The following is a 17898-nucleotide window of genomic DNA, read 5'->3' as shown; positions in this document are numbered from 1 at the left end:
GGTTTGGTTTTGAAGTTGAGGGATGATTTCCTTATAAACTCTTTCCCATTAGTGGTGGATTTATTTACTGGCGGTGCTTTCTGGTCATCAACGTGGCGGTGAATCACCCCTACACGTGGTCCGGTTGTTTTGGACGCGGTGTCCGAACGGGTGGAAACAGTTCATCGGCTGTTGATGATGCAGATGCGTTGCCTTTTTTAGGTCTGGATTAGGGTTTTGTTTGGTTAGGGGTTGGGCTCGTTTCGGCTCATGTAAGTCACCCGTGGTGATGGTCCCGTAACTCTGGTGTCATTGTTGTGCAACAACAGGTTGCCTGGTTATTAATGGAATGTTTATTTCTCTAAAAAAAAAAATAGTGGTGGATTTATTTACTTGAAATGGGTATGAGAATGAAGTGATTGATTTCAATAGCTCATTCGGGTATGGGAATGGGCCTAGGTTTTATGTCACGAATCGATTTTTGAATAATCAGGTGTTTGATTATTAGTGAGGGAATAGGTAGTATGAATGGTTTCATCGAAATGCAATTTTTTCTAGCAATTTTTATACTTGGGTACTTTAATACATTCCAAATTTGTCAATTTCATCTATATACAGTGTCTATTAATTATTTTATAAAAATTTCTTTCTTTTTGACTTTTCATTTTCTATTTTTAAAATTAAGTTTGAACAGATAATAAATTGATTAAACAAGTCCGTGAGTCGTGATTAATAGCTATTGTGAGATATACTCGTTGGACCATATCCATCAACTAGGATCATTATTAAGGATAAGTAACTTGCCAATTTTGAGAAACTTTGATCGTTTATGTGCAACTGTAATCTATTAAGTGTAGCTTAAGATTTCGGCCACTTGTTTTAGTAGAGTGTTTACATCCACATTTTCAGAAAGACACCTACAGAAAAAGGGGAGCTCAAAGCTGGTTAATTGGGCTCTTCATGGAAGCAAAGCCTAGGACTAGGAAGCCAAAATGCTTGACCGGCAAGCTCTTAGAGTCAGATTTATTTTGTTTTTGGACTTTCTTCTTTTTTTTCCGTTACTATCTTTTAGCATAGGGCTTTGGTCAAGTTTGAAGATAATAATTAAGTAGGTTTTGAGGGCAGGCTTGCTGCTTAAAGCTTCTTTTTTTTGGCAAGCAAAACAAGAAGAAGAATAAACTCAAGAAAAAAAAGCTTCCACCTTCAAAACCGAAACGTTGTCTCACACTCACACAGACGTACTACATTCTAGGCAGCAATGGCGACCGCAGCATTTCTCCTTCGCTCTGTACAACGTCGTCCTGTGACTCCTGTCACAACAGCCACGGGCACCTCACCATTGCTCACCCTCTCTGGCTACCGATCTGTACGTCTCACACGTACCTTCTTCTTGCTCCACCCCTAAATATTCAATCATATTTCATCTGCTTTCAAGATGGGAATTGCCTTAGAAATTTTAATTTCATGGATGTCTGCCAATTCTTTTACTTTTTGCTACATACTGAATTTTCTCATATATTAATTGTCACCTTTTGTATACCCTTGTTTTACCGTCAATTTCTCATTGTTACCTTCGATCTGCTCTTGGTTGTATAAATTATTGCGTATCTATCAGTTTTAATATATGGCTATATGCAACTGAACCAAAAGTGCAATTAACATCTCACTATTTATGTATATCTATATATGTGTATATATATGTACATGATTATAGATACATAGGGTAGTTTCTTGCTTATATTACCTCTGCATATCTTGAACAGAAGCTAATATATATAGTATTGTAGTATGCTAGTGAAAGGTCCTCAAAATGGCAACAGAACTAAGGGCCAAAACAGGGAAAAGTTGGTTTAACCGGCGATACAGGTAACTATATATGTATATACATATCCTATCCAGAGCGGAGCTCCGCTTTGAAATTAACATGTGAAGTTCGAGTTTTGGGTCACTTTTCGGTCGCACATCCACATCTCGACCATTCAATTTTTAGGTACTAGTGTATGATCATCTCTGCAAATTTTCAGCCAAATTGATGATCGTTAAGGCATTAATAACTGTCTTAAAGCTAGTACGGTTCAGGTTGACAGATTCAATCCGTCCATTGGTTTAAGCGAGTTTGATACCTTAACGATCATCAATTTGGCTGAAAATTTACAGAGATGATCTATACACTAGTACCTAAAAACTGAACGGTCGAGATGTGGATATACGACCGAAAAGTGACCCAAAACTCGAACTTCACACGTTAATTTCAAAGCGGAGCTCCGCTCTAGATAGGATCTGTGTATATATAGCCGCAGCTTCTAATTAATTTGTTTTGGGTTCTGTTTTAGGTTTCTTTGACACTACTATCTTCAATTGATCTGCTCTAAACAGGATTATAGAGTATGAGTGTGGAGCCTTGGGGTTTGTGGAGGAAAAACGGTTCACACGTTTGCCCAGCTGGTGTAAACGTTTCAGGTAACTAGCAGATATATAGCCGCAGCTTCTTAATTCGTTTTGGGTTCTGTTTTAGGTTTTTTTGACACTAACCATCTTCAATTAATCTGCTTTAAATAGGGTTACAAAGGCCGAGGGTGGAGGCTCGGTGATCAAGGGGAATGAAGATCAATCTTCTCCCTCTAACTCGTGGTTTTCAATGAATATACACATACCTGCTCCCCGCGGTGGCTCTCATACCTCTGGCAATGGCTTTGGTTCTAACTCATTGGATAGTGAAACTGAAGACCTTAGTAAATACCCTAAATGTAAGATATTTGGTCATGACGCTTATATTATACACCGTGGTCGTTTTACTCCGCCTAATGTTTACGTAAGTTTACTGGCAATGACGTCTTTTCTACAAGCTTTGGGTCACATAGTGGTGATTCTGGTTCCAATATTGGCTATTATGGCTATTCTGGCTGCTTTGGGCAAGTATGGTACCGCAAACTCCAATTTTGGTGATCCTGGCTCCAATGATGGTGGTTCTGGCTCCGATAGTTCTTATGGCTCTGCCTCCAGTAGTGTCAAATGGCAGCTTTGACTCTAGCAGTTCTTATGCTGGCTCTGCCTCCAGCAGCTTGAGCAGTTCTTATGAAGATTTTGGCTGTAGCAATTCTTATGGTGTCTGGGGCTCTGGCTGTAGCACTACTGGTGGCGGCTCTAGCGCTCCCATAGTTAAGACTGGAGGATCTGACTCCAACAGTTCTTATGGTGGTTCTGATGGTGTGGTTGGCTCCGACTCTTGATTTGCATACATATGGTAGGAAATGACCAAACCCAACATGCATTACTGCATGTTGAGAAAATAAGAATGCGTATTATGAAGTCTATGTTTTAGTGATTGTTCTTGAACTTGGTGTCTTTGGAATTTTGGTCTTGGCCATAACTGAAATAAAACTAAATTTATTATTAGCAATAACATTTCATGACTGTTAACCTCTTAGGGTTCAAAAAAGATTTATTGTTTTGGTATATGCCAAATAGACATATATGTGTAGGTGTTGTGCATACATAACTGTGTTCATTACTTTACATTGTTGCATTGATGTTGCTCTCAGTCATTGTTTATTTCTTGCATTGCAATTTGGAAGTTTTAATCTCCACAACAAAACACAATTTGTAGGCACTCCTAATCGATGCTAGCCTCTGAAATGTTTTGATAATGCAGATGAAGCGCGCTCTAGGCCGGTTATACACTGTGATTTTTTGTTCGTCCTTCAATATTCCCAAATTAGACCAAAGACCATATTTCTTCATTTCTTGTGTTTTTTATTTTTTTATTTTTTATTTTTTTTTTAGAATCATTTCTTGTGTTTAAGAAATATAGTTTGAGCGAGTATACAGTGGTAGACGTAGCCCATCACACAATAGATTGACTCTGCCATACCTTTGACCAAGGGGATAGCCTTCTAGGTAGGTTGTGCGTGATCAACAAACAGACTTGAATATAAGGATTTCTTTTGGTATTTTTCTTCTCCTGAAGTGATGGTCTGCATTTTTCAGATTTGGGTTGAGAAAATTGAAAATGACAATCATTACAAAATGTATGAAGATACCGATACAAAAGACAACAAAACCACAGCAAGGATGGAAAGTAACTCTTTTGTCTTTTGCCACAATTTTGGAACAGATGAGAACATGTGAAGTAACAGGTGCAAATGTGAAGTAACAGGTGCAAAAAGCACCGAAAGCAACTTCTGCTTTTACGAAAGTAGCTTTTGCTTTTCAGAAAAGATGAAGGTGAAAAACATTTCACCAAGAGGAATATGTTTTTTGTGAATCGACCTCAATCATCCAGAACACTCACAAAAGCATAAAATAATGAAGTTGTCATGTACATTTTTATGTTTTGAATTCCAGTTTAATTGAGTTCCGCTCCCTATATAAGGAGCTTTAGAGTCAGTTTGTAAGGCATCAGAAAATTGAGCAGAATAATTATCTCTCAAGAAGTAAGAAAGCCATAGTAGTAGCAATGTGCTCTCTCCTTCCTGTAAGATCTAGTGTGGTGTGCTTTCATTTCAAGTAAGTACTGTAATCATACTCATGGATAGCTAAACAGCTAAAAGCTGTTTACCTAAGAATGAGACTCTGAGTTCTTGGCTTGTAATTATGTTTAAATAAATAATTTCAGATTGCTCATCCACTCCGTCAAATTTTCAATATTTCAAGTTTATGTCAGTAATTTATGTTATTTTTAAGCTGTTTTCTGCCTATATCTTGTGCCACCTCTAGGGAAGATTTTCTTCTACTTAGGATAGAAACAAACAGTAGTAATTCCACATGTTAAAGTAACCGTTAGGCAGAGGGCTGTTGGGTGAAAAACTTGGGCATGTTGAAGGCTAGTTTTGTTTTTCTCAAAAGTTGAAAAAGGTTTTCCAAGAAAATGCAAGTTTGAACTAAAAGTCAACATAGGATATTTTTGGCACTACCTTAAAAAGGAATACCCTTATAGGTCTTTTCCTTTAAGATTTGTGTAATTGGGCAAAATACCAACTTGTTGGTTTGTTTGGGCAAAATACATAGTGATTTTGGGCATGCATACGGGACCCCGACCTGATATGAGGAGATAAAGGTCTTTCAATCTAAAAAGTATTTGAAATGTTAAATTTTAGCGGAGATTTGATGAATATTTAACTGAAGTATCCAAGTGATACGCTTTTTCAAATTCAGATAACTTATTGATCACTTTTAAAATTCAGGTACCATCTTATCATGTTCAAAAACATTCAGACCCCATCCATGATAAAAACCCCATAAAATTTCTTTGAATAATTTTATTTGCACATCTCAAAGTACTATATACCCATCCTTAATTTTTAGCATTCAAAATCATACTTCATGGCTAAATAAAAAGACCAAATAGGACATCCTTAGTTTTAAAAATTAAAGAAAAAATAGGGAGGTTATACAGTTTGGAAAAGAAAGGCAATGAAAAAAAATTAGTTTTTATTAGATGTTTATATTTTAATACTATAAATTTTCATGAGCCGAACTTTAACAAGTTCGAACTATTCATGGGTTTGACGAGCCGAATATATCATAGTTCAAGACTTCAAGCTCGGCTTGTTTTCTTATTGGGCTTAATATTGAGCTCAAACTCGGCTTATTTATCTTACGATCACGAGCTGAATGAGCCTAATACGAACCGAACTCGAGCTATATCGAGCCTATTTATAACCATACAAGTAGTTCCTAGTTCCATTGTTGCCGCCTCAGTGAACCACAAGCCTCCCCAAGAACCACCGGGGTAGGGAAGCAAAGCCTAGGACTAGGAGGCCAAAATGCTTGACCGTCAAACTCTTTGTTTTATTTTTTTTATTTTTTGGTTTATAAGTTTTTAGATAATGATCGGATTTTGTCACAAATTATAAGCTTCTGTTTTTATCATAGGAGTTTTGCGGGCGGGCTTGTTGCTTACGAAAGCTTCTTTTTTTGGCAAGGAAAAAAAAAAGCTTCCTCCTTCTAAATCGTCGTCTCACACTCTCACTCAACCTCTACCTGCTACATTCTAGGCAGCCATGGGCACCGCAGAATTTCTCCTCCGTTCTGTACGACGTCGTCCTGTCACAACAACCTTGTGCACCGCAGCATTGGTTTATGTATGTCTCACACCCTCTTCTTGCTACGCACCCATTTCAATCATATATATTTCATCTGCTTTTGGGATGGAAATTGTCTTGGATATTTGAACTCTCATGGGTGCCTGCAAATTCGTTTACTTTTTGCTGCAGATTGAATTTTCTCATATATTGTTACCTTTTGTGTACTCTTGTTTTGTCGTCAATTTCTCATTGTTACCTTCGATCTTCTCTTGGTTGTATAAATGATTGAAAAAGAGATCTGTGTGTGTGTGTGTATATATATATATAACCAGATAATCAATACCCGAATTCATGCCTAGAGACATCAATCTTCAATTGTTTGTTTTATTTTTTTGGATTTTGTTCATCGAGTGGAAGGATTTCATGGACGTCGAGGACTACTTGAATGACGAGGAGAAGTTCAAGGTCACCAACAGGCCGTTGGTCTTGTTGTTCCTCAAGGTTGATGTCAACCCTGACGATGGCTTTATCACCAAGCACGAGTTGACTCAGTGGAGCTTGAAGCAAGCTTAGAGGGAAGTTTTGTGTAGGACTCAAAGGGATATGGAGCTTCATGTTAAGAATCGTGACGGCTTTGTTTTTTTATGACAGTCGATGGCTTTGTTTCCTTTCAAGAGTACCAAGATGAGGATCGAGAACAAGTTTCAATCTTTAGAAAACTAGAAGAGAGTAAGAGATAGAGGAGGAGTGTTGACTAATTAGACTGGGTGAGAGACGGAGAAGATGATGTCTGTGGGAGTGTGCTACCCTACAGTCCACCATGGCAACATTAAGACCTAAAAGAGCTAGACATGATGTAGGTACCCATCTGATCTAACACAAAGAACAAATGCTAAATAAAAGACTTCCTACAATTAATCAATGATCACTCGGGGACATCCAGTAGTCAGTCATCAAATCAACAGATTGCCTGCATTTTCCAAAACTACTCAAATTCAACTGCGTTAATCGCAAACCTAATTCAACTCCTCCACTAACTCTAATTCATCTAGTTTTGAACAGGATTACATTTCAATCGCAACTACCTTCAAAGCTCTATATGAACATATATACATTACTCCAAACTCGAAAAAAAGAATGTAGCAATAGATACCTCACCATAAAGAACTTCTGATAACCCGCTTTGGAGTCGAATCTTCCTTGGTGAAGTACAACTGAGCAACAGTCCCACTAATCACATACACCTGAGCTTCCACCATAACCATCAGAGACCACAACATTATCAAAATTGCAAATGCATAAAGAAAGTTCTAGGAAAGAGTATCTGACCTACAGCTCTCCTACTTTCATCAACGCAATTCCAAAAATCGCCTTCGTTCTCCTTGTTGATGATAAACCCAATTTGAAAATCGTAAACTCCTGCATCACCGAAACCCCAAATCAATCACATACAAAGAACCGAATCGAATTTGACGAACTCTAAATCGAAGGAAAACCCAACAAACAAACCCTAAATCGAAGGAAAAAGCACACAATCACGACATGCAGAACCTATTCTCTACAACCTGCCTCTCTTTCACTCTCTGTCAACCATACGCAGAGCTCACCCGAGAACGAAGAGAGAGAAAAGATCGCGTCGATGCTAAAGAAATTTTTTGCAAAAATCAAGTCGACACCTCTTAAGATGAAGAAGATCGTCATGCCCAGACTGAAATCCTTGTCAGACACAAACATGCAAATCAATATTCTAGCAGAAATCTCCTAACCAAACCCTCAAGCACCAATTTCTTTGGTTAGAAACGAAAATCAATTCCCTTCACTCCCTCTCTCTCTCTCTCTCTCTCTCTCTCAAGAAGAAAGACACGACAGTTCTGAGCAGGTAGACAGGTGTCGGGGCAACAGAGATTATGCATGGACAAAATAGTCTTTTCAGCCATGACCGGCTCGGCTCGCGTCGACACTGTTCATAAGCCGATGAACAGTGCGTTGAGAATTAGTATATAGTAAATTTGCATATATATATATATATAGGATTTTTCTCAGGTAAGGATGTCCTTACCTAAGGTTTAGGTACGGATTTTGTGTTTTCACCCACTTGTCGATCACATTTTCACATCTTAACCGTTCAGTTTTTAGGTCCTAATGTATAGATCACCTCTGCAAAATTTCAGCCAAATTGGTGATCGTTAAGGCGTCCAAAACTGCAATTTACACGAACGGACCGAATCTGTCGAACCGGAACCGTTCGTATTTATAATGGTAAATTGCAGTTTTTGATGCCTTAACGATCACCAAATTGGCTGAAAATTTGCAGAGGTGATCTATACATTAGAACCTAAAAACTGAACGGTTAAGATGTGAAAATGTGATCGGAAAGTGGGTGAAAACCGGAAATCCGTACCTAAGGCTAGGTAAGGACGTCCTTAGTGTAGCCGGACTGTATATATATATATATATATGCACGGAGAGGATCGAGAGCGGATGTCCGCACTTTCGCTAAAGTGCGGACGGCGAGGCAGCAGCTCGACTCGGGGCGCGACGGAGCTGCCGGGCATGCCGGACGGAGGGCAGGGGTCGGACGGACCGGTCTGCAGTCGGGTGGAGTCGCCGGCGACGAGGTTGCAGCGCTGCATGTCCGGTTGCAGTTGCAGGTCGAGTCGCTGCCCAGAAACCTGCAACCCCGACCTGCTCCGACCTCAATCGCTGCCTAGACGCGTCTGGGAAGCCTCCGGCCTCCGTCCGGCAAGCTCCGCGCCGCCGTCGCTGCCTGGAACAGCCTGCTGCATCGCCGTCCGCACTTTAGCGAAAGTGCAGACGTCCGCTGTAGATCGGGCCTGTATATATGCATATATATATGGAGCGGTTCCAAAGAGGACGTCCGCACTGTTGTTAAAGTGCGGACGTCGACGTTGCAGCTCGGCTCGGGGTGCGACGGAGCGGCGGGACTTGCCGGACGGACCGGTCTATAGTAGGTGGAGTCGCCGGCGACGTGGTTGCAGTGCTGCCCAGAAACCTGCAGTTGCAGGTGAGGTCGCTGCCCAGAACCTGCAACTCCGACCTCCTTCGACCTCGAACGCTGCCCAAAACCGTCCGCCGTCGCCGTCTGCACTTTAGCAAAGTGCGGACGTCCGCTTTGGATCGGGCATGTATGTGTGTGTGTATATATATATATATAGATAATTATAGATACATAGGGTAGTTTCTTCGTTGTTTTACCGCTGTGCATATGATGAACAGAAGCTAATATATTTGGTTCTATGCAATTTGCGTATTCTAGTATGCTGGTGCAAGGTCCTCAAAATTGGCATCAGACCAAGAACAAAAAGAAAGCTCCCCAAAATTGGCAAGCCGGTTTAAACCTTTCAGGTATTATATATATAGCCGCAGCTTCTTATTTCTTTTGGGTTCTGTTTTAGGTATTTTTTGACACTAGCTGTCTTCAATTAATCTGCTCTAAACAGGATTACAGAGGTTGAGGGTGGAGGCTTGGCGATCAAGGGGAATGAACCCTTTAGCTCGTGGTTTTCAACAACTATATTCATACCTGGCCGCGGTGCCTCTCATACCTCTGCCAATGGCGTTGGTTCTAACTCTTTGGACAATGAAACTGAAGCCCTTGGTAAATACCCTAAATGCAAGGTATTTGGTCATGACGCTAATATTACACACCGTGGTCGTTTTAGTCCTCCTTTAAGTTTTTTTGGTACTGTTCCCAATACTAGTAATTCTGGCTCCAATGGTGGTGGTTCTGGCTCCAGTAGTTCTTATGGCTCTGCCTCCAGCAGTGTCAATGGCGGCTCTGGCTCTAGCAGTTCTTATGCCGGCTCTGCCTCCGAGCTCGAGCAGTTCTTATGAAGATTCTGCTGTAGCAATTCTTATGGTGTCTCTGGCTCTGGCTGTAGTTCCCACAGTTAAGACTGAGGATCTCGCTCCAGCAGTTCTTATAGTGGTTCTGAATGCCAGTGTGAGTGGCTCTGACTTGATTTGCACACGGTAGAAAACGACCAAACCCAACACGCATTCATGCATGTTGAGAAAATAAGAATGCGTATTATGAAGACTATATTTTAGTTATTGTTCTTGAACGTGTCTTTCTGTTTTTTTTTTTGCTACAACTGCAACTATTCTTCAAGCAAAGCTTCTAAATCAAATTACACTATTGGCATTACTAGACTAGACAGTAGCTAGTTACTTTATGTTTCTTATCAAAATAAGGAGTACACAGGTCCCTAAACACTTTGCCGGGTCTACAGAAATAGCCTTGCTTTGGGCACAATGAATGTCTTGTGAGCAAATGCACATCCCTTCTAGTGTGCAGTGTGCACCCTTCCTTAACAAAGTTCACTCCACCCTTTATTCCAAGGACCTGGTCACTCCATTCACTAGAGAATAGCCCCATTGGGTCATACATGTCCTTAACCCTCAGAACTCCTTACCATTTTTGTACTTCATCACCCCATCAAAGGCTATGTTTCTATTCTTTCCCCAATGTGGCAGTACTCCGATCGGTAGTTAAACAGTGCCAATTGCTCTATTTCTTCAAGTATGCCTTCATGGAGCCTAGGAGTCATGAAGTCCTTGCTTCGGTAATACGTGATGTCGAAGTCAATTGCATCTTCTTGTTTGCCAAGGTAAGCAGTTGATGTGGTGTCATAGCGCATTAGGATTCCTTTGTAGATTTCTACTCCACAGAGGGATTTGGGTTCGATCTCAACTAGCTTCTGCACATCTTGAATGAAGCTCTTGGCCAGAGACAAGCTGATGCTGAACATTGTTTGATGCTGAACCTTGATCCTTGAGTCCCATGCGCATGCCTTGATTATTGAGTCTTCAAGACTACCAAGGCAAGTTCCGGATGCTTGAAGCCGGTTCTGTTATCCAATAACAGGACATCCGGTAAAGATTATACCATTGTTTGTCAAACCATCAGAATCGTTCTTGCTCGAATATGTGATGGACCTCTCATGTGTTGTAGGTTTAGAGTAACCTTGAGCATAGTATCTGTAAAAACACATTAACTCTGATATAGAAAAGACACTGATATGTAGTACAACACTGATATAGAAAAGACATTAACTCATCTGCAGGGTCAGACTTGTTTACAAACTCACGAACTTTAATCTCATTTAAACTCTGATCAAAATAATTTTTGTCATTTTTATGATCGTTAGCCAAACATAGATTCCCGTGTGAAGATCATAAGCCTGTACAACCCTACCGAAAGTAGCCGAACCCAGATATTCAGTTATATAATATATTAATATATGCCTGCAATTATGGTCTTTAGCACAATAGGCAGATCCTTGCTTTTATCAAATCCAGTCCTGCAAATGGCACAATGCATGATTACAGCTGATAGATACATAAACTCAAACCCCTACAAAGATTCAAACATAAATATAAAAAGATCATCTCAAAGCCAAGTGTTTTTTCGTAGTCATATATTAATAAATTGTGAATGTCTTAAATGTGGCTACTTATTTTTAATTTGGTCTGTAATGATTTAAAAGTGGTTTTTTACTAGAGAGTAGAGACGCACACCATGAATTCAGCTACAATACAAACAAAGCTATGTACAGCAGATTATGCCCAACAAACCTGTTTTTTCTGTGTATGACTCAAGTCGAAAACTTATAATCATTTTCATCAGTATTATACATAAAAACTTTATCACTCTCTTCATCAGTAGCAGCCTCAGGAACATGTTTAGACTATGTCAAGACTCAAGACCAGTGATTTCGTCATAAATTTTACGCTAAGATCAATAAATTTAATATAGTAGTTTATCAAAATGAGGCTTTGAGTATTGGGTTTACCTTAATATATGAGAACTTTGGCAAATGATTGTCATTTGCAAAGTGCTTGCAGACTAAAGCCTTAGTATATGAAGAATTTCTTCCTGTAAGCTCAAAAGCTATAAGCCCACCTAAAAGTGTTCCTCACACCTTGAAGTTCATACTCCAATTTGTCATAAAATCCATTTATCATAGCTGCATTGAAATATTTAAACTTCACTATCTCTCATTGGCAGGGTATGCGGAGTAAATCTCTAAAAGCAAACCAATGGCATACCTTGGCTATCAACATGAGGACAGTACTTAGACCGGAACTGGAGAACCATCTCCTTAACTTCTCCCCCTATACGTTTAACAGCTTCAATTGCAAGTTCTGTCACAGTTGGTCCCATAACGTCGACAGAATTTCCGTAAGACCAAAATAAGAAAATATCTTCATCAGCAAAGAATCTCTGCATTGCAACTGGATCTCCAATTGTTGCAGGATTACTTATGTATTCACTAAAGTAATAGAAACCTATAGGCATATGCTCTATCCCTTTAACCTTCAAAATAGTTGTGTAGTAGTCAATGGTCTGTACTTTACTGCCCAACTCCTTTTCAACATCACCCATATCCATCATTTCAGTTTTATGTTCTTCTATTGAGATTCCTAGTGGGAAATCACACAATATAAAAAATTAAAAATTAAACAAAATTAAAAAAAAAAATAAGGAAACAAACATTAATGATGAACAAACTTAAAAAGCATTTCATCTGTTCTGAAAAATAGTACGAACTGAAGATACCGAAAAATGGAACATACATTTTGATATCAAGACTTCTACTTCAAGCAACTCTGCATAAGCATGAGCTGCTTCACTCTTTAGTTGCGAAACAATAGTTTCGTGATCTGAAGTTGAAGCAGCGTCACTCCCGCAATAATGGCCTTGGCCACGGCCACCTCACCTTTCAACTGCCGCTTGAAACTGACTTATCTCCTGTGAAAAGGATTAGTATAAGTCAGAAACTACATGTAGGCTCCAAAAGAACTTGTCCTAATCTATCTTGATGTTACCTTCGCCTTTGCAGCAGAAAAATTTCTGTTTGCTTCTTTCTTTCTTTGAGGAAATACATTTACTTTGCTGTCTATGAAATTGCTCAGTGATCTGGAGGAGACATTGCAAAAGTTATCAGATGCTTTAGGAGGAAATATATGAAATTATAAATAAAATATTAATAGCGGAACTCCTATGTTGGAATTCTGAATAGGCATATGTTGGAATTCTCTAAGAAACCAGTCAACAGTTGGTAAGAAAATAAAAATATTGCAGATATGAATGTGTGAAGTCCAATCTCAGTGCATATATACCACAGCACTCAATGATATAACTCTAAGCATGCATCTCTCACAGCAATTAAGGAGGTTTGATTGAACAAACCTCATTTTAGACATAACCATAAAACCTGAAGTTACAAAGTCTAATGGAATTCTAACTATTACGTTACATATCACTTTTCTCTAGACAAAAACTTACTAGGTCTGAATACACCAGAAATATCATCATGAAGACGCCGAGATGCAATCAGTATGAGCAGCAAATCGGTGAACTTCAGTTGCAATGAATGAGCAAAGTCATTTGTGTCACAATATAATCTATTTTACTTGAAACATTCTTCTTTGTCCAGTTCCTTGGTTGTGTAAACTAATTTCATCTCTAAATTTGCTTAACATTCAGGCAACCAAAATTAGCAATATGGTTGCACCAACCAAGTGTGTTATTGCATTTATCCTTTATTGATTAGAATACCAGAATTTGTATTCTGAAAAAATCTAACTAATAGCATATTGACCTGATCTTTAGTTGCATTGAAGGCCTGAAGCAGTCCCCATAGGCCCATATGAAGGTTTACAAAAAGCATTGGTTACATACTGAATGCTGGCCGCATCACAACCACAAGTCCACAACTATTGTCTGTATTAATTAACATCACAACCACAAGGCCCGATTAGAAGAGGACGTCCGCAACTTAGAAAAAGTGCGGACATCCCTCCTCCGGCCTCGATCAAACAGCGATGGAGGCGCTGCGGTTGCCAGACGAACCCTCTGGACATCCCAGACTGCGTCACCATCAAGGCGAAGGCTCAGCTGATCGGAATCAGAGGTGTGCGCGGCGAGCTCTCCTGAAACCATGGAAGCCCGTCAAGGTCGACTTCGAACTCTTCATCGACGACTCCAGCGGCAAGCAAAGGCTCGACATCGAGGCCTGGTTCGGGTCCGGCAACCGCAGCGCCTCCATCGCCACCTGATCGAGGCCGGAGGAGGGACGTCCGTAATTTTTCTGGGTTGCAGACGCCTGCTTCTAATCAAGCCTATATATATATATATATATATATATATATATATATATATATATATATATATATATATATATGTCATAATTAAATGAGTATTTTTTTTTGAAAGGGAGTAATTAATACACACCCCTTTTTGTTTCTAATTTCTTGGATTTTTCTAAACCCCATATTACCCTTATCACTACCTGTTAAAAAAAAAACAAAAAACAAAAATTCCAATCATGAGAGAAATTGCAGTCATCGTTGCAGAGCATATTAGTAAATTGATAGGACCAGAGAGAAGAAAAGGAATACAAGGAATTCAAAGCATGTTAATTTCATTCATGATATTCAAAATGGCAGTGCCTACAATATAAAGACTTCAAACAAAAGATTCCACCTCGTGGATGGATGACACATGTCACAATCCTACAATACTTATCCTATTATTGTACTACCACAGCTGGAATGAAATAATTGTTGTACTACAGCGAGCTGGCACAAAGAGACGTTGCAAGCTGGCACAAGGAGACGTTGCACTATGGAAGACACTGGAGACTCATAATGGACTGTAGCAATTGGGCTGAAAGGTGGATAAGGGTGTCCTTATCAATTCCCTCCCCTTTGAGAATGGGGCTATCCGCAGACCTTAAAATCTGGAAATTGATTCATGATGGAGTGTGCCACTTCCCAAGTCGCGTCTTCCGCTGGGAGTCCAGTCCACTAAACAAGCCATTTTGTAATTGACCTATTCCTCTTGCGTTCCACCTTCATATCTAGAACCTTCAATAGAGTCTAGGCTATAGCGCAGTCATCACCAAAAGGTGGCAGTGTTTGTGATATCTGTGAGTGGTCCCCAATTCGCTTTTTCAATAGAGAAACATGGAAGGTAGGGTGCAGTTTGCACTGTGAAGGAAGCAAGAGACGATATGCCACTGGTCCAACTTTGGCCGTGATCTGAAAAGGGCCGTAAAAGCCAGGGGCCATTTTCTGGGAAGGGCGGTGGTGCAACGATTTCTGGCGATAGGGGTGAAGCTTGAGGTATACCCAGTCCCCAACTTCGAAGCTCCTCTCTGTGCGCCCTTTATCTGCTTGTTGTTTCATTCTATTCTGGGCAATGTGTAGGTGATGTTTGAGAGAGTCTAGTAGCTCTTCTCGCTGCTGTAGACCAACATCCACTGCATGGACCACTGTTGAGCTCGGTATATAGCGCTGAACATTGGGAGGTGGGGATCCATAAACAGCTTGGAAGGGGGTCATTTGGATGCTGGAGTTGAAAGTGGTGTTGTACCACCACTCGGCCCAGTGAATGAAGTTCGACCATGAGGTGGGTTTGTCAACCACAAAGCATCTTAGATAGTGTTCGAGGGATCAGTTCACTACCTCGGTTTGCCCATCGGACTATGAGTGATAAGCCGAGCTGCGACACAATTTGGTTCCTTGCATCTTGAACAGAGCTTCCCAAAAGTGACTGGTAAATATTGGGTCACAGTCACTGACGATTGACCGAGGCAGGCCATGGAGGGGAAAGATTTCCCAGCTGAAAACATTGGCAATGGCAGCTGCTGTGTAAGGGTGGGAGATAGCAATAAAGTGACCGTATTTGGATAGACGATCGATAACCACTATGATAGCGTTTTTGCCATTGGATGAAGGTAGACCGTCGATAAAATCCATAGAGATGTCTACCCAAATATTGTCTGGTATAGGGAGGGGTTGAAGAAGACCTGGAGGGTGCAGAGTTTCATGATTTTGTCTCTGGCATTGATCACAACTAGCCACAAAACATTTCACATCTTAGCGCATGCCAGGCCAAGCAAAGCTACGACTAAGACGATTCAAGGTCCTTAAATAACCAGAGTGCCCTGCCTCCAAAAAAGCGTGGAACTCGGACAATGTCTTGTAGCGCCAATCTGATGTTTCAGGTATGAATAAGCGATCTTTTAGTACAATCTGCCATTTTGAAAACGAGAAACCCTTCTTTGTCTGTTGACCATCCTTTAGAGCTGAGATGATTGACTGGGCAGTTGGGCCTTGTTGTACAGGCAATTTCGATAGCCTTTATGTAGTGAAAGATGGGACTTGAGACAGCCTGGATGGCATGCAGCTCTGCTCGATGAGATAAGGAATCAGGTACGGTATTCAAGGACCCAGCTCTGTACTGAATTTTGTAATTGTAGCCATCAGTTTTGATAGCCATTTGTGCTGAGAAGGTATTGTAATTCGCTGATCCAACAGATGTTTGAGAGTTTGGAGATCAGTGATTATGGTGAAAATGCGGCCAAGGATGTAATGGTGCCATTTTTCCACACAGTAAAGCATAGCAAACATCTCTTTATCGTAAATTGACCGGGCTTTGCTGATGAAACAAATAGGGTGGCGGAGCTGAGAAAGGACTGCCCTAATGCCAATTCCACTTGCATCAGTCTCGATTGTAAATTCCTCATTAAAGTCTGGAAGAGCCAACACCAGAGCCGAAGTGACAACCTTTTTCAGCGCCATGAATGCATCCTCGACTTGGGTAGACCAGAGGAAGGCCTCTTTCTTCAATAGGTCTGTTAGTGGCTTAGCAATTATACTGTAATGTTTGATGAAACGCCTATAGTAGCCAGTAAGACCTAGGAACCCGCGAAGAGCTTTTAGTGTAGTGGGCCTTGGCCATTGATTAACACCTTCCAATTTTTCTGGGTCCATTGTAACTCCCTGGGCTGATATGATGTACCCAAGATACTTGACTAATGGTTGAGCAAAAGTGCATTTCTCCAATTTAAGTTTCAATGAATTACTGCGCAATACCTCTAGGACTTGGCTTAAATGAGAAATGTGAGTCTGCATATCTTTGCTATACACAAGTATGTCATCAAAGAAAACAAGAACAAACTTACACAAAAATGGACAAAGAACATCATTCATTAAGGCTTGAAACGTAGAGGGAGCATTAGAGAGACCAAATGACATTACCGCAAATTCATAATGGCCTTTATGGGTGCGAAAAGTAGTTTTGGGAATATCTTCCTCACACATCCTTATTTGATGGTAGCCCGAACAGAGGTCTAATTTTGTGAAGTGTGTACTCCCATGTAATTCGTCAAGTAACTCGTCAACAGTCGGTATAGGGAAATGGTCCGTTCAGCTGCCTTCACGTTTTTTGACCAACAAAACTGGAGAAGAAAAAGGGCTAGTGTTGGGCCGAATAAGAACTTGGGCCAACATCTCTGCTATTTGGGCTTCAATTTCATTCTTTTGAGAGTGAGCATATCGGTATGGTTTCACATTGACTGGACTTGCATTTGGAAGGAGGGAAATGCAGTGATCAGAGGTCCATTTCGGAGGTAGTCCAGTAGGCTTGGCAAACAGATCACAGAATTGAGTAAGGAGCGAATCAATTTCCTCCTTTGCTGGGGAGTTGGGCTCTGGGACAGAAATAGTAAAGAGGGGAAGATTTTGCTCCAAGTGGTCTTTCGGAATCATGCCCAACAAGTCCATGCGGGTTGTATGACGGTGTCTTGCGCTAATCCCCTGTAATACATGTTGCTTGCCATCGACTGTGAAAACCATGACCTTGTCAAGAAAATGCCAGCCAATAAAGCCAAGTGTGTCTAACCACTGGCCACTAAGGACTAAATCACAACCATACACAGCAAGAAGAAAACATGATGAGCTATACCTTTCGGAGTCACTATATGACCAGAGGCAGAAGTGAAAAGAGGAGAAGGGTGTGGTTGTATAGGGATACCCAGCTTTTCCACGATTGCCGAATTGAGAAAGTTCATAGTAGAAC

General features: G+C 40.4%; 2 protein-coding genes across 2 annotated transcripts; one reads left to right on the top strand and one right to left on the bottom strand.

Annotated features, from left to right (window-relative positions):
• The first annotated feature begins 5924 nt into the window (after window positions 1-5924).
• On the top strand, window positions 5925-9860 carry LOC133725158 (uncharacterized). Its single transcript, XM_062152288.1, has 3 exons — window positions 5925-6062; window positions 9283-9371; window positions 9467-9860. The coding sequence occupies exons 1-3, from the start codon at window positions 5982-5984 to the stop codon at window positions 9858-9860; spliced, it is 564 nt and encodes a 187-aa protein (XP_062008272.1). The 5' UTR covers window positions 5925-5981.
• A 313-nt stretch (window positions 9861-10173) lies between these two features.
• On the bottom strand, window positions 10174-11020 carry LOC133725156 (probable L-gulonolactone oxidase 6). The gene is given in 5 exon segments (XM_062152287.1): window positions 10174-10277; window positions 10280-10328; window positions 10330-10430; window positions 10433-10505; window positions 10508-11020. Coding segments are annotated over 5 exon segments (840 nt in total).
• Window positions 11021-17898: the final 6878 nt, after the last annotated feature.

Source organism: Rosa rugosa, chromosome 1 (genome assembly GCF_958449725.1).
Source record: "Rosa rugosa chromosome 1, drRosRugo1.1, whole genome shotgun sequence".
NCBI lineage: Eukaryota > Viridiplantae > Streptophyta > Magnoliopsida > Rosales > Rosaceae > Rosa > Rosa rugosa.
This window is presented reverse-complemented; position numbering and strand designations above follow the sequence as displayed.

Bases quoted from the DNA above. Each gene is read 5' to 3' on its own strand.
- LOC133725158 (XM_062152288.1), top strand. From the start codon at position 5,982: ATGGGCACCGCAGAATTTCTCCTCCGTTCTGTACGACGTCGTCCTGTC. The intron at 6,063-9,282 runs GTATGTCTCACA...TGCGTATTCTAG, and splicing joins GCACCGCAGCATTGGTTTAT to TATGCTGGTGCAAGGTCCTC. The intron at 9,372-9,466 runs GTATTATATATA...TGCTCTAAACAG, and splicing joins AGCCGGTTTAAACCTTTCAG to GATTACAGAGGTTGAGGGTG.